At 37.0% G+C, this 17,399-nt stretch overlaps 1 protein-coding gene across 5 annotated transcripts in view; it reads left to right on the forward strand.

The window, feature by feature from the left end:
- PKP4 (plakophilin 4) overlaps positions 1-17,399 on the forward strand; it is a 101,443-nt gene that overhangs the window by 54,551 nt on the left and 29,493 nt on the right. For 4 of the 5 annotated variants that reach the window (XM_055718587.1, XM_055718589.1, XM_055718588.1 and 1 more), the window contains 6 exons: positions 3,795-3,920; positions 4,083-4,273; positions 5,071-5,623; positions 9,795-9,986; positions 11,548-11,768; positions 14,096-14,224. In XM_055718587.1, coding sequence (XP_055574562.1) covers positions 3,795-3,920; positions 4,083-4,273; positions 5,071-5,623; positions 9,795-9,986; positions 11,548-11,768; positions 14,096-14,224 — 1,412 coding nt within the window. Of the gene's footprint in view, positions 1-3,794; positions 3,927-4,082; positions 4,274-5,070; positions 5,624-9,794; positions 9,987-11,547; positions 11,769-14,095; positions 14,225-17,399 lie in introns of all 5 variants that reach the window. The other variant, XM_055718586.1, reaches the window with a different exon arrangement.

The following is a 17,399-nucleotide window of genomic DNA, read 5'->3' on the forward strand; positions in this document are numbered from 1 at the left end:
TTTAGGTAGCTTGTTAAAAGCTGTATTAACCAAGTTCTGCATAGCGTTAATATCTCTTTATATAAGGCTGATGCATACTTGTTTAAAAGCTATCCGGTTTCTGCTGTACAAAGAATAACACATTGCAGTTAGCTGCCTGTTCACTTAAGCATGTTCATCATTATGATAATTGTGACTATTTTAGGTAAATAAGTCTCTCAAACTATCTACTTTCCCTTCCCCTCCCTGTTTATTTGTTTTATTTAGAGACTAAGCTCTTAAATTTGTGTATAACTGTGTTTACATGGTTTCACTTGCCATCACGGTATCACCTCAGCTGAGGTGAGGCACATATTATCTTTTTTCCTTTTGTTTAAATCTAATATTCTCAACAGCCTACTTGGAATTTAAATTTTGCTAGTCATGGTGGTATTCTCAGGTATTCTTTTAGCAGTGTTTTTAAACAGAAGTCAAATTAGTTCTTTCAGGTAATCGAGAAATTAGTTTTGCTTATTCTTTCAATGTGAAAAATTTTTTGTGAGGTTTTGTTTGATTTGTAGTTTTTTTTATCATACTACTTCCCCTGTTTCTATAATGTTCCAGTGAGGTAAAGATACCTTCTACACAGGTCTTGGTCATTGCTTTACTGGTTTATCTCATCCAACGACATTACATTTCTTTATTTCTTCGGTTTTTCATGTAACTTAGTCTGTGTCTATGGTTTGTTTTTCTTCTTTATTTCTGTTAGTTCCTTTCTGACTTTCATCTATCCAGCTTCTATTTTTTCCCCTGTAATTCTTTCCTCCCATTTGTGTGTTTCTTATCTTCAGAATCTCTTGTGCACATCCCTGCTAACAAAAAAACCTGATTTCTGTTTAAATACTATATATATTAATATAAGTCTAGATGTATATTTCTTAGATTTCTGTGTATCTAAAGTAAGGCTTTTCTGGAGTAATTGCTCAGAAGCAGGCATGTGGGGGAAAAAATATTTTTTGCTTAGAATTTCCTGATACATATTTCATTTAATGTATACATTTATGTTATGATTGTAGCATGAATATAAGTTTTACTTACTTACAGATTCACTCTTGAGCTTTGTTTTGAAGAAGTGTCACTAGACTTGAGCACTAAAGTGCACTTTACCAACTGCATGCTGAAAAGTACTGAAGTTAAAGATGAATGAAAACACTACCTTAAATCACCTTTTTTTCCTGACTGCAGATAATAGTTTATATAAAAAAAAAATCAGTGGTTTATGTGATGTGACCATACCTGTAATTGCTTAATGCATCAGTAGAATTAAACAGAATTTTTTAAAGAAATGCAAAATGATGTTGTTTTGCACATGCTTATAAATAGAATATTAGATCAGCAACCATTTATAAAGGGCTATTATTTTATTCAGGGCACTCTCCTCATGATTTATAGTAGCAGGGAGAGATTGAAAGACAACAATTCATTTTATTGTGCATTCTTGCCTTTGTTAGAGAGCCTAAACAATCTTTATTTTTAAGCCTTGTGAAAGCATTTGCTTGGTGGCAAATGTGTGATGGAAGCGAGGTTTTGGTTCAGACCTCTGTCTTAGGAACATCTGTACGGCACTGCACAATTGAACTTTATTCTTCCTATGTGTTTTCTCCCAAAATTGATTATTTGTCAGTTTGACGTTGATTTAGTATCATGTAATATCAAGTAATTAAAATAACAGGGCCTTGTATTATTTAAACAGAAAACATGGAACATTAGAATATTGAAGTTGAAAATAATTGTAATTTAAATGTTTCAGTCCCTGCAAGTATTTTATTCCAAAGAATATCTAGTACCCACTGATGTGTGTTATGATCAGTTATCAAGTTAGTGTAACAGGAGCTGTGGAAGTGAGTTATTTCAGTGTTGCTTTTCTGTATCATTTCTAAGCACACTGACAATAAAATTAATGGCAGTGTAGTAACACTTCCTATTAAATCTTAATTAAATTTGGTCATAATACTCCTATTATAATAAATTAATTAGCGTCAAATTATACTAGATGGTTTGGACCTAAGAATGTACTACTGATAAATAACTCTGCTGGCTGCCTGTAATTTCTAAAATTTATTGGGGTGTTTTTTAGTAGTTTGGTATTTTTAATCTGATATTTCAATAGTGTTCAAACATTCCTCATAATAGCAATTAATGAGTTACATTTTTAGTATGAATGTTCTGTTATGGCTAATTGTGCAAATAGTGAGACAGCAGCATTTTATGTACAGCTACCGGTAAAAATCAGAGTATTTATTTACAGCTTGATACGTACAAATACCATTTTTGGTTTTTTCTTGTTTTCTTGTTTGTTTCTTGGTTTTTTTGCTTCTTGCTTTTTGTTTCTCCTTTAAAGTACACTGTGATAGCAACTGTTATAAAGAATTTCCAATAGCTCATCTGTCAGGGTATTTTGGGCGTTTTTTTGTTAGATTTGCGTGGGATTTTTTTTCCAAAAGTACCACTAGATTTTATATCAGAGTATTCTCTGTCAGTTTGAGAGAGTTTTTGTAGCTATTGCATGGAATTTATTTTTCCATCTTCCTCCTAGCTTCAGATTTCTGCAAACTCCTAACAGTTTTGCCTCTTTCTGTTACATGCTGTTAGATACATTTTCAAAGAGCACTTGGCAGGCTTCACCATCCACAACTCACAACTTTTGACATGAAGCAGTCGCAGAAGTTTTTACTAGACTGTTGCTTCTTAGCATGTTTCTTTTGGTTTCTGCTGGAGGCTCATTCATAGATTTCTTCAGCAAGAATTTAAATATCTGGTGTTACCTTTAAACATAACCCACATTTCCTACTCCCCTTCTTCAGGGGAGGTATTAGGAAAAATTTCTTCACCAAAAGAGTTGTCAAGCACCGGAACAGGCTGCCCAGGGATGTGATGGAGTTCCCATCACTTGGAGGTGATGTGTGTAGCTGTGGCGCTGAGGGACATGGTTCAGTGTGGGCTTGGCAGTGCTGGGTTAACGGCTGGACTCAATGATCTTAAAGGTCTTTTCCAGCCTTTCCATGAACTATTCCAGACTGCATCTCAGATGCCTGTTCTTCATCAGTAAGTGTAACGTGATGGCAACTGAATGCTTAATATTTCTGTCAAAAGTAATTTTGATTCATGTTCTCTTACTGCTTCGTGTCCTCATCTTTGTCCTTTTTTTCCAGACTAGGTTTAAATTTTTCATCTCTTCGTAATAGTGTTACGATGTCTCCTTTGCTTTCTCTTGTGAATGAGGACACTTTCCTTTGCTGTCTGTAAAGTTCAGCCAGTATTCTTAGAAATGAAGTTAGCTTAAAAGTTGTTAAAAAGTAAACATTTGGATAATAGTGTATGAAGTAAAAATTGTATATAATTTGCAGCAGCTTTTTGTTGATAATACAAAACCAGGGATGAAGTTCAACTCAGGCTTTTGCTTATGAAGGTCTTAAGATTGTAGGATCTTAAAACAAATGATAGCTGTCCTCTCTGTGCTACACCGCAGTTGCACAATGTTTCTACTCTGCGAAGCATACTTACCAGGAATCACATTTTTCATTAAAATAGGTTTGAGCATACATTTGAAAAATTAGAATTGTAGAATTACATAAAAAATACAAGAAACATGATTCTCATACACTAGTATTAACATTCTTTTCATTTAGTTTGGTAGGTGGTACCTGTCTGCCAGTAGACTCTGTTTATGTTGAAAGGAAGTTCTTCATTAGAATGTGTGAGAAATTTATCATGTGTGTTTGCAGGAAACTTCCATATGAAACATTGGATTTATCTTAATTAATTTATTCTTTCAGATCCTCCGACCTCCAGTGTAAACAAGCCTCAAGTGTCAGAGAGTGTTCATACCAATGCCTATGACATTAGGACAGAACCAGAACAAGGGAACCTCTACTCACCAGAACAGACATCTCTCCATGAAAGTGAGGGTCTGTTGTGTGCATTTTAAATATTAGAATGCATCTCTGTATTGACTGTATAAAAATGTAATACAGTTATTAATGCAACAAATAACAAAGTTATATAATTTATTTTTTTTTAAGTTCTTCGATGCTTTTATTCTTATGCTGGCTTTGTATCTGCAGGGTCTGTAGGTAATTCAAGAAGTTCAACACAAATGAATTCTTATTCTGACAGTGGTTACCAGGAAGTAAGCAGTTTCCATAACAGCCAAAACTTAAGCAAATCAGAAAACAGGCAGCAGCATTCCCTTATTGGAACCACTAATAACCATTTGGTGAGAAGCTCGCGAGCTGAAGGGCAGACATCAGTCCAGGTATGCTCGAAATAGTGCACTTCATTTCTGTCTGTACACTGTCTGTACCACGGTTTTACAGGCAGTAATTGTATAGCTGGACCTACCTTTGTATAGGCTGGAATTAATGTTATTAAATTATGCTTTTATTTAACACCTTCTTCACTGGTTAAGAAGCAGAAATTATTTGTAGCAGACATAGACTTGTTTGCTGAAATCAGCATGCATGTGATCTGGTTCATTCACTGCAGCAGAAATGATCTAAAACATCTGAGAACTGACTGCAGAGTATGGTGCTAATAGAATATCAAGAAAGTGTCACTCATTTAAAATTCAGTAGCTATATTGGGGAATACCTCCTAGAATTTAGCCTGTTTGTAAACATAGTGCTTAAAGGAAGATGGTGTTTGTCTTCCTGTACCTTCTCCTGTTTCTGTCTTCTTTTGGCCTCCTGTTTCTTTAATCAGCACGACGGTAAGACAGTAATGGACAGAACTTTATTAGCTTATACTAGAACTCTTCAGTTACTGTTCCTGAGTTTCCAAAGTGGTAGAGTGGTGAGGATAGAAAGCATAGGTATTAACATAGAAAGCCAAATAAGAATGAGGAGCAGATGGGTTATTTTTAATGTTGAGAAATGCTGGTTAGAAAAAAGGTTATAAGAAGGAATTACGTTTAGTGTAAAAGCTACTCTTCAGCTGCTTTTATATATTGTTAAACTGTGTGCATTTCTTGTTGACTTCTGTGTCTTATTGGAGAAAGGTATCTACTACATGGTCTAAATGATAAAACTAATATGTGTTTTTGTTTTTAAACAGCCTTCAGTCAATATTGCTACCAACCGAGTCATGAGACGTGTCAGTTCAGTCCCATCCAGAGCACAGTCTCCCTCTTACGTGGTCAGCACAGGTGTTTCCCCTTCAAGGGGGTCGCTGCGAACATCTCATGGGTACGGTTCTCCATCAGTTACTGAGCAAAGATCCCTTGCTTCTCATGCATATTCATCCACTACACTGCCAGTACAGCGAGCAGCATCCCCATATGCTGCACAGAGACCTGCCTCCCCAACGGCCATGCGGCGTATCGGCTCGGTTACATCCAGACAGACAGGCAATCCCAACGGCGGGACTTCCCAATACCAACCGTCGGTCAGAGTTGGCTCTCCTCTTGCCCTTACTGACATACAAACTAGAGTAGCTTCTCCATCCCAAACTCAGCTGGGATCTTCTTCCCCAAAGCGTTCTGGCATGACTGCTGTTCCACAGCATTTGGGAACAACACTGCAAAGAACAATTCATGACATTGAACAATACGGACAGCAGTATGATATATATGAGAGAATGGTCCCTCCGCGTCCAGATAGCCTTACAGGTTAGTAAAAAGGTAAAGACACAGCTTAAAACTTGGTATACACCTACAACTGTAGAAAACCTGTAATGCAATAGTCACTTTATGGATGAAATGTTACAGCACCAGGACATAACTGAGGTGGATGTATCAAATCAGTTGTAAATACTGATGTCAAACACTATGTATCAATCATAATGCAAGTTCCCTGTGAATACTGTCTTTCCCTTTAATTACTAGATTGCTAGCCATCCATTAAATTAAATCACATATTTTAAGTAGCTAAGTGAAATTCTGAGTCTTTCAAATAGAGGCATTTCAGTATTTTCAAAGATAAAGTACATTTAAATTTATGTGCAGGTTGTACATAAAGTAAATATACTAGGCTGGAGCTAGTTTTGTGCCTAGTTCTTTCTTAAAACATGTAACTTAGTACCACTGAATTTTAGTCTTTTTTTCCCCTAATATTTCTAGGCTATTTCAAAGTACTTTAACTTAAATATAGGTAAACATTGTAATATTAGCTTAAAATAAATTCCTAGAGGTAGTTGTTATGAAGATGCAGTTAGTTTGCATTTTAAGTTCTCTGTGTTCCTGGTTTTGTTCTGGCCTTCATCTAAGTGAGCACATACAAGTTTTTGCAGTTAAACCATATGCTGTTTTGAACAGACTGTAATGTCTCTTGTCCTTTTTAAACTATTATACTACAGGAAATCCCAACATATTCCTTAGGAAAAGGTGTAAACTGTCTTCTCTCTCACCTTTGTTTGCAAGACATGGTAATCTAACAGTTTGATAAGGGTGGGGGGAAATCTGTTTGCCATGAAAGGCTATTCGATAGTTTAAATGAATGCATAATTTGCAATGTAACAGCAGTCTTGTACTCTTAAAATGTTACTAAGGTACTTCACAAATACCCCTGCCTGAGGATATCACTTTGTCTAAACAAGTGAACTGATACATCTTTAGAAAAAATGAGTTACTGGGATAGTGAATCAGTAATTCAGAAACAGATGCTTTAAATGTAATACTTTTAGTATTAAGGAAATAAGTAGCAACTGTAATTGAAATAAGTGAGCAAGTTTAGAGAGCGTCCTGTAGCCATCTTCACTGTAATTTTTACAGGAAACTTGAAATGGTATGACTTCCCTCTGCTCTGTGTTATGAACTATGAGTAAGAATCCCTCAGTATTGTAAAAAAAACTCTTACATTTTCTAGTATAAATTAGTTTTCATGTTTCTTTAAATGGAACGGTTTCATATAATGCCTGAAATCTTAAACTCAAATTTGTATTTGACCAGTTTTCTGAAAGGAAGTCTGGGTATGGGAGCAGGTTAGTGCTGTAGCAGCCTTTAGCATAACCCAGAACTCTTCCCTGCTCTGTGACCTGAAGGAGAGGATGGATATATGGTCAGGTCCTCTCTTGCTTCTGTGCTTACAGTCTGTAAAAAGAGTACCTGTGCTCTGGGAAAACCGTACTATTAACAAGATGAGTGTCTTCCCAGGGGACAGCGTCACCACCTGGGAGGCAAAGGCCCAGCCGCCCCCTTTGCATTGGACGCCACTCCGGTTGCCTGCTGTGCTGTTCCCCCTGTTTTCACCACCTATAGGTGTGTCTTCTTAGTGATGGCCTGCGAGACCCCCAAAGGTTTCCTGGTGGACACTGCAATAGAGCAGGTCTGTGATTTTGAGGGGAAGAATACCCAGATGCGGGATCCATTTGGTTACACATCACTACTTAATTGTATTTTTAAGGTGTTCCATAGTCTCCATAATTTCTTTGTCTTGCATAGTTAACTCAGCATATTCTATTGCTTCAATAGCTGCTAAAGCTTTAGTGCCTACAGTAGTAATGCCAAAGTGGAGAAAACAGTATTAATTTTATAAAATAGTTTAAAAAAATATTTTAAAATGAAAAATTATGCTGGCTTTGTGCCCTACTTGAATTTGCAAATGACTAATTTAAATTTTTTAAATGTTTGCCTTGGCTATACCAGCCCTATGTTACATGCTTATTTGTTAACTTTTTTCTAACTCTGTTAACAATTTATGCTTTGAAGTAGTGAGTAAATGTTGTAGATAAACTCTGCATATAATTTCAGGCAAGAAAGATGACAATAAATTATGTTGTAAGATTGAAAAATTTAGGTTAGCAGTCTAGGAAGGGAAGCATGAGGAATGCTGGTCTGAGACCAAGTGGGATGTATGTGATTGTCACACATATTTACTGTAGTACAATGGGAAGTATATTTGGCCACGTTTACTGTGAAGAATTTAATTAAAAGAACAAAACTGCTGAAATTACAGAATAAACTAAGAATGCCAAGAGCAGAAGGAGCTCGAGTCGCGTTCAAAAGGGGTGAAGGGGAGACTAGGTCATTGCAAGATGCAGTAAAGAAAAAGTCAGAGAGTGGAAGAGGACCCTGTGGCAAGGTAAATCTGAGAGGCAAAAGCAGAAGTATTGCGCAGTTGTTTCAAAGGAAGTAAAAATTCAAGAGACTAGAATACAGACATTAAAAATAAAAGCTTTTCAAAATGAAAGAGAATTTTTCTGGTAGAGTAATACTCAAAAACCAAGTTGGTGTAGGTGGCAAAGGTGTTGTGTAGCAATTATGTAAGTAAACTAAATTTGAAAATACGTGTTTGTTTGACTTAAATTTTATTAAGTATGAGCATCTGAGGCTTGTTTAGCACTTTGCTAGCTAAAGGCTTGGCCAAGAAAACTGTTAGTTAGAGCGTATAAAGCAGTGAAACAGATGATACAGAAGAGTGGGAAATTAGCGAGGAGTATTGAAATACAGGAATTCTGAAATGCTTCCAAAATAATTTTTTAGGAGTTAGGGGTAAGGGAGCAACTGATGAGTGCAGAAGAGCTTTTTGTTTGGGTGGTGCATCCTGTTAGTTGCAAAAGCACTGTGCTCTCAGAGCAGTACAAAAGCTGACAAAAAATCGGGTAGGAAATGGTGAAGAACTCTCAGAAAGTAAATTAATTCCATTTTTCCACTACCCGGTTTAGTATATTAGTGCTTCTCTGTAGACTCTGGAAGTACAACATATAAAATGGGGGAACTAGGATGCTTTAGAGAAAAGCATTAAAAATAGATGAGAAGGTTGGTGGAGAGTTAGCTAGTTAGTACATTGCCCGTATCAGGAAGCAAAGTCTGTGGTCAGTGGGAGAGGTGGTGTTATCTGTCAAAAAATGTTCCAGGGCTGACAAAGAAGAAATATGGGATTAAGACTGTACCACTGACCTCCCGATCAGGATGGCAACAGTGAACTTAATAGGAGATTGGTTGCTAATTCAGTTAGCAAAATCGTAAGGGGAACGATGCGTCAGTGCTGGTTACAGAAATCCAGTAACACACCAGCATGCACGGAAAGAAACTCTAGGCAACATGAATGAAATTTTAATGGAGCAGATAGAGGGGGAGCCTTCCCGAGGAGAAGCACATCTGATCTTGTGCAGTGCTACTCAAAATGCCGCCACTGAAAAGCTGTTCTGCACCTCTGCTGGTAATGTACTTGGGTCTAGCGCTGCAAAAGTGGTAGCAGGAGGCCCACTGCTGAGGAATTTTAAGTTAAATGAAACAGAGATAAGTTAAAAGGAACTCGAGGGGCAGCTGAAAGGCAAGGTGAAAAAAGAGATTCTGGTACAGCTGTGGCATAGCAATGTACATACACACACGCACACGTATCATGGGCTATTTAAACTTTTATAAAGACTTTTCTCCACATGCTTAAATCTCTGCTGCCACTACCGAGAAGATTTTTGCTCTTGCTGCTACATAGTGTTTCATTTTTAGGTTTATGAAGCTCTTTAAGCTGTGCCCTATTTCACTACTGTATTTTTGTCAGGGTCACAATTTACCTTGTCATTGCTGAATCTGTGCACTGCACATGCTGACTTAGCTTTTACTCTGTTTTAGACTTTCAGTTTTAAATGCTGCCAAAACACTTGAGTTGGAAAAATTAAAAGTTGCCAGTGTATGGACAGAACCTTTCATCAAAGGAGTGCTGCTTTGTCAATGAATCTTTCAGTATGGATCATCTAATAATGGAAAGAAGTTTAATGAATAAATGTTTATAACTGTAGATATAACTAACACCTTTCCTTGACTAAAAGAAGAAAGATTCAAGCATAACAGCTTTATTATTTTCAATTGATATGGGCCATGTCCCTCTTCTTGGTTTTAGGCCTGAGAAGTTCATATGCTAGTCAACACAGTCAACTAGGACAAGAATTACGATCAGCTGTATCTCCTGACTTGCACATCACCCCTGTCTATGAAGGCAGGACTTACTACAGCCCTGTGTACCGCAGTCCGAACCATGGAACTATAGAGCTGCACCAGGGATCCCAGTCAGCACTGTATCGAACAGGGTCAGGTGGGTAAAGGGCTCACAAGGCTCTGCCATCAGCTGTGGCCCAAAGGCAAGCTTCATTTACTTCCTGGAGTTTTCTTCTGGAACCTATGGCGTATAAGGGAACATACATGAGATATACAATGCCAGTTTAAAAGAAAAAAAAATAGATGTTATAAAGTAATGGAGATAGAAACTATGTTTGACTGACTTAAAATGACCAGCAGGAATTTAAAAGCTGTTGTGATGTTTGCAGGAAGTACCTGGGGCTATGCATCAGCTTAGGGTCAGAATGTTTTGTTTGATATCACAAGCTCGGGTGCATCCAAGCAAATTGTATTTCATGACACAAAAAACTTGGTGCATCCTCTTGCATTCTCTGTGTATCGTTCCCTTACAAATACAGTTTGTTCATTTTTTTTTGTTCATCCATACAGTAAAATGACAGCTTGCACACTTAGATTCCCTACTGCATCTTTCGCAGTAACAATACTGGTTTTACCCAACCTCCCAGCAAAGGATAATGTTAAGATACTATATCTGAAGATCATGTATTGACACTGAAATACTTCTGTACTATTTTATAGAATTGCTACTTGTATATTATAAAGTGCATAGGGATTAGATTAGGTTTAGAACTAATTTTCTGTAAAGAGAAATGAAACACATGTTGTAGTGCAGTTCGTTCTTTGAGGTTGATTAGTAATTTGTATAGTGGAGTAATTTCCAAAAACTCAAAATTTTTATTAGAGTGACTATCTAAGGAACTCTCTAGAAATAGTTATAGAGAAGTGTCCAATTCATATGTCATGTTTTCACATATTTGAAAAGTGCTTTTTAATGTTCTTTTAATTTAACTGAAATACTGAGAGTATGGAATGTTGGAGGCGGCAACGGTTTGTGCAGTTCTCCTGTCTTCTACAGCATAAACAAGTTTGGTTTGTCAGGATGTGCCGATGAGGAAGTATGACTAGGAATTGGAAGTCTCTGTTCACTTGTCTACCTAATATCACTTCCTTTGGAAGAACAAAAGCTACCACAACAGCTCTGTTAAGTCAGGAAGATACATGTTCCTGTGTTTGAAAAGCTTAATCTTTGAAATCATCCTCTTGTTAGCTTTTGTCAGGGAAAATATACATGTCGTTGAGAAAAGGATAATATATCAACTATATAAATTTTTGTTTACTTATTTTTCCTTTTTAGTGAAGTTGGCAAATTGACATTACTGTCAGTAGTTGAATTTTATTATAAACCTTGAAAACATTTTACATCCTGATTTCTGCTTGGTGGCACAAGATGCATTTCTTACTTTAAATGCTTACTGAGGCAAGCTAAGGCATAAGCCTGATTCCACCAGACCTTCAGTTCTCTAACTAACCTCTCTGCCTTCCCTGGGACATTGAGTAATTGCTCCCTTGAATCTGGTGATAGCTTTCAACGTTGGTGAAAATATGGTGCATGTTTTTAAGATGGATTTTTTATTTTTAATTGTTGGGTTTTTTACTTACCCTTTTAACCACATATTGCCTCTCCTCTTCAATGGACATTTGTTACCTAGTTTGTTTTAATACTGATTTTACACTAGGAGTCGGGAATCTGCAAAGATCGTCCAGTCAGCGTAGCACACTAACATACCAAAGAAATAATTATGCTCTGAACACAACAGCTACCTACGCAGAACCCTACAGGTCAATGCAGTATCGACTGTCAGAGTCCAGTTATAACCGACTGCAGCACGCAACACCCGCCGACGATGGGACCACACGATCGCCATCCATAGACAGCATTCAGAAAGACCCCAGGCAAGTCCATTTGTGCTTTCAAGAATCATAAATATTTGCCGTAATAAGGTTTTGCAATACATTCCTTAACTATGTATGACATTTTGTTGTGGATATTCCAATTTTACATTGTTTAAACAATCACGACTGGTGTAGATACCAAGATCTATAAATGCAATCTACTTGTTACAGTAAGTAAGAGCAACTTCTGTGCATTTCATTGTTATTATTGTGTTTTTCTTCCATGTTTATTTTCATGTAGAAGTTACTACAGGAAATACTTGAAGTTCTATGAGAATTGACTGCATTATTCCAAATATTTTTTAATAACTCTGCAGAGCAACCTGTAATATTGTAGTTAGTTTTCTCTTTATGGGATTGAACTCAGGGCTTGAAAATTAGGAAGTACATACCTAAATATTTGAGTGAAGTTTTCATGAGCAGCCTCCTTAAATTTTGAGACAACATAGTTTTAAAAATTATATACAAATGTATCATTTTGAAAGCGAATACACATTCGTATTTTTAAAATAGTTACTAGTTTGATGTTGTAAACGTATGTACACAGTGTGGGCATGTGACAAGTGTAATACTATCATTACAATTAATTAGAGACACTGTTAATTAAAACCCTTTATTTTAAAATGGGAGTATCATAACCCAGTCAATGGAAGCCTTGGAGGTATGTGATTGCTAGAAATACCAGCCCATCCCCAGATTGCCAGCCTCATACTGGAGGATATGGACTTCAGGGATGCCTCAGGAGTCTTTCACACAAGGCACGAAATAAACTTTGAAAAAAGTGGCTTGTAGCTATGGTTGAGCTAGAGTCTTACCCTGAAATCTTTTGGGCTTCCTGCGTTACAGAAGGCTCACAGCATGATGCAGTTATTTTCTTGTTTGACCCTATCCTTCACTCTCAAATATAAAATCAAAGTGTTTAATAGGTTTTGTTATTGTGTTATTAGTGGAAATTAATATATTATTTTTAATAGATATTGAGAGACTGGATTAATTTCATTTAACTGCATGGTACATTCATCTAAGTGATGTTAAGAGGATAATCTTACCTCTGAGTAGTAATGCTTGCTAGCTGCATGCTGCTGCTGGCCTGTTCTGGCATGGCTTACAAGAAAAGTTACATATAGTAGGGATGCTTCACTTTTGTAACAAGGAGCTTTAAAGAAATTCTGACTCCGTTTTCATTGCTGATGAACCTTATCTTGTAATTTCACAGCAGAGTAGTTTTTACCTTACATTTTAATCTGTTCCAGTTTCTGATTTGCATATCGTGCTGTTGCAGAGGTTAGTCTGGTGTGTTACAGTAGTGTTGGACTGGGCTATTTGAAGGCATCGCTCTAGAATAAGAGTGGGGGAGCATTCAGAAAGTTACTAGTTTTATTGGAAAGGCATTTTTCCCTAGGGCCTCCCTGTCGTTAGTATGAAGAAATAAACCTCCAAGTTGCTGAGCAGTTCGGAGTAGGCACGGAGCTGAGATTTCACTTTTTGGTGGCTGTAGGAGCCCTGGGGAGACCCTGCTGGCCAGGCTGGCAATAGCCTTTGAAGAGCTCCCCATATACTGTTCTTGGAACACCCTTTTTTTTTCTTTTTTTTTTTTTCCCTTTTTTCCTTTTTTAAATTACTTGGATTTTTGACCATGGGAAAACTTTGCTTCCCTGCTCCCCCCACCCTAGTCTTCCTTGACACAAGGAAGATAGCCCAGAAAATATTAATGAGTGTATTTCTAAATCTGTGAATTTGGTATGGGTATGTTTTAATGACTTTTCCAGGACTTGTCTGCACAAAATAATTCTGCTTAATGAAGGAGATTTGATTGTAGTGATTTTAAGTTTACAATCCCTGAATAACGCAGGTTATGCAGCTTCCTGCATCTGATTATGAGGATGAAATTTCAGGCTGCACAGCTTTTTTTGAAGTATAATTGACTTCGGACTAGGAAGAACATTGAGCACCGAGAAAAAAATGTTGGGTGGAAGAGATGCCCCTGAGTAGCATTGTTACGTGGGTATCTGTTGCATTATATATTTAAGCTTAGGGAGAATCATGTAAGTAGCAGTGTTTGAGTTGCTATAATTTTAGTACATACATATTTGTGTGATCAACAACTGAAAAACATAGGCTATAAAGCCTCCTTTTCCAATTGGAAGACTGAAAAGTGACGTGACAAATAGTTATTCTAATATATCTGTTTTTCCTCCTAGCCCTGACACTCCAGAATAAAACCAGAATTGTTAAAAAACACTTAAAGATGCTTTAGTAATTCTACTTAGTAAGTAAACATACTTTTATAACTAATGCTTTCTCTTGAATGTGTTCATCTAATGAAGGGAGTTTGCTTGGCGAGATCCAGAACTGCCTGAAGTCATTCACATGCTTCAGCACCAATTCCCATCAGTTCAGGCGAACGCAGCTGCCTACCTTCAGCACCTGTGCTTTGGAGATAACAAAGTAAAAACGGAGGTACTGTATCAAGCGTGTTTCTGTTTTGGGAAACTGTAAAAGAAAAACTAGACCTCTTGCCTATTTTTGGATTATTTTTTCATCACAACTCAGTATTTTGGACCCTTTTGTGTTTCTTGAAGTACCTAGGTGTGTGTAATCACACACACATACATGCACGCACAAAGGAAAGATGTTCAACCCAAGAAGTATATAGAGGGTAGCATTTATGTCAATATGATGTGGAGAAAGGCCACATCTGAGTGAAAATTCAGATTATTCTTGAAATTTCTAGAAACTTTGCATTTGAAGAGCTGCTCTTTCTGCAGAGCACCTATGAGCTAGTGATCTGATGCTTTTTTTGTTTATATCGTGTATGTGTGTGTTACCTATTATTTTCAGTATAAATATTATTTATGTTGACAAAATATTGGTGCAGCTTTTATAAGAAGATAGACCAATGCAAGTCACTGTTGCTGGAAGGCAGATGAAAAGATGGTGGTGGTTTTGATGTTCTGGTAAAAGTCGCAGTGATAATCAGATGTAGATAGATTTATAAGGTAGTCTTGCTCTTTTATAAGAGATAGCTTAAGAGATAGATAAGAGATAGCTTAAGAGATAGATAAGAGATAGCTGAAGACAGCTTATTTAGGAATTCATGGGATATTATTTGTCTGCATGTGTTCATCTGTAGGAGATCTTGTGTTTCTTCACTGTTTCCATTTTCATTATTACAGAATTTGTTTTAGAAGTTATGGAATGTCTGCTTATATTTTTTCAAAAGTACACAAAACTGAAAGAAGTATGCCAAGGTGTAAGAGAATTTGAATGTGGTGCTAACTTGTATGTCATGTCAATTGTTTACCCTACTCTAGCATTAGAAATATCAGATATGTGATATATTTGATGTATGCCTTCCACTTAGCGTGTGGAATTTTGAAACAGAGAATTGCTCCTTTTCAAATAGAGAGGAGTTATGTATTGGCAGTTATTTGGTTTTGTCGTGGTTTAACCCTGGCCAGCAACCAAGCACCATGCAGCCACTTGCTCACTCCCCCTCACCCAGAGAGATGGAGGGGGGGAGAATCGGAAAGGAATGTAAAACTTGAGGGCTGAGATAAGAACAGTTTAATAGGTAAAGCAAAAGCCACACACGCAAGCAAAGCAAAGCAAGGGATTCATTCACCGCTTCCCATCAGCAGGCCGGTGTTCAGCCATCCCCAGGGCAGCAGGGCTCCATCACACATTACTCAGGAAGACAAACACCATAATGCTGGATGTCCCGCTCTCCTTCTTCCCCCAGTTCATATACTCAGCATGATGCCATATGGTATGGAATACCTCTTTGGCTAGTTTGGGTCACCTGTCCTGGCTGTGTCCCCTCCCAATTTCCCATGCCTTTCCAGCCCTCTTGCTGGGAGGGCCCAAGAAACGGAAGAGTCCTTGACTTAAAAAAGTCAGTGTCCTGTCAGCATTGTTCTCACACCAAATCCAAAACACAGTCCTGCATCAGCTGCTAAGAAGAAAACCAACTCCCAGCTGAAACCAGGACAGTTTTGAATGGGAATAATCAGCTGTTATAAATTCTTAGAATACTATAACAGAAAAAATGCAGTTGTCTGGCTTCTAGGGGAAAGGATTATTCCTGCACTTTTGGGAAAGCGAGCATTATGTCAGTGTTTCCTTATGAGGCTTTCAGCCTCATTAAGAAGCAGCCGTTCCCTGAGATGTGATGGTGGGTAGGGATCAGCACGTTTCGAAAACATGACGGTACCTGTGGCAGCAGGAAAGTTGCAATTCATGTTCCCCTCAAAGCAGAGGCCAGCAGAGGCAGCTCTTTGGAATAAGAAAGGATCATAATTATTGTAGTGCCAAATTCAGTAAATCCTTAATTGAGAACTGCTTTTGTATTTTCATTCATTGTTTAAATTAATTATTTTATTGCTGTGGTAAAGACCAGGTTAATTTGCTAAGCTACTAAGGATGTTACTTGCATTGCTAAAACGCAAAGGTAAGCATACGAAACTGGTCATTGTGGAGGGGAATCATTACCATGTAAATCAGCTATGAAACTACACAAAATTAATAGATTGCACTTCCAGGTAATGTGTATCTATCTTAATACATAAACACTGATATATTAGTTCACGAATGTATCATTTTACAAGAATTCTGGTTTTTTCCATTTAGAAATTGAAATGCCTGTTCAAACTAGCAACAGGTGCTACATTTTAGAATAGTTAATGAGTCAGCAAAATGCAAATCTTAATGGATTTCTAGTCCGGTATTATTTTTTAAATAATAATCTACACAGAAAATGCATCTCATCAAGTTTTGAGTACAAATAGAAAAAACAATAAAGCTCTTTTGTCATTCATAGTTTGTACCTGTATTACGGATGTGTAGTGTAGATGCAGCATTTGATGTGCTGCGTTGACATACAAGGAGATTGAAAAGTATGACTAGTTATTTTTTGCTTTGCTATTCTGTAACAATTATTTGACTTGAAAAAGAGCAATTTATTTTTTTAATAGGATCCTGTAGTATGTGCTTTCAATGTAGTCTATATAAAATAAATAATCTGTAAGGTACTACTCATTTCCTAGCTACAGAAATCTTGCCAGGTGAGTAACTTTAAGCTTAAAGCTCCCTGATGCCTTTAGATACAGATTCCCAGTGGCTTTTGGCATAGCAGGGGCTTCTCTAATTGGTAAACACCAAACTTTGTATCCCTTGGATATGTAACTTGACATAGTAGATAAATCTAGGTGTGTAAATGTAGGTTTCCTTTTGAAAAATACGCATTTTAAACAGAGGTCTTAAAAATATCCAAGTCGCCACTCTTCTGTTTTATTTCTTTTATTCTACCTAAGTTGATTTGACAGGTAAAACCCACATACAGTGTTGGTTATAGACCTTGCCTTTCAGTTGTGTGGGGTTTTTTTCCAAACCTCTTCAATTTGGCTGTTTTAAGGTATAAAGATCTTAACTGGTTTTGTTAGACAGTGCAGTTTTCAAGAATGTAATAGAAGATTCTGTTTCTCAAAGTATCAACTTAAAATGATTTGGTTACAACTCAATTACGCTTTCATTGAGAATAATCTTATTCTCCTTGTGGTATGGCAAATAAAAGTCTCTGAACATTTTAAGCCAAAAATCCATGAAAACTTGTACACATTGATGTATTTCAGATAGC

Source organism: Falco cherrug, chromosome 8 (genome assembly GCF_023634085.1).
Source record: "Falco cherrug isolate bFalChe1 chromosome 8, bFalChe1.pri, whole genome shotgun sequence".
Lineage (NCBI taxonomy): Eukaryota > Metazoa > Chordata > Aves > Falconiformes > Falconidae > Falco > Falco cherrug.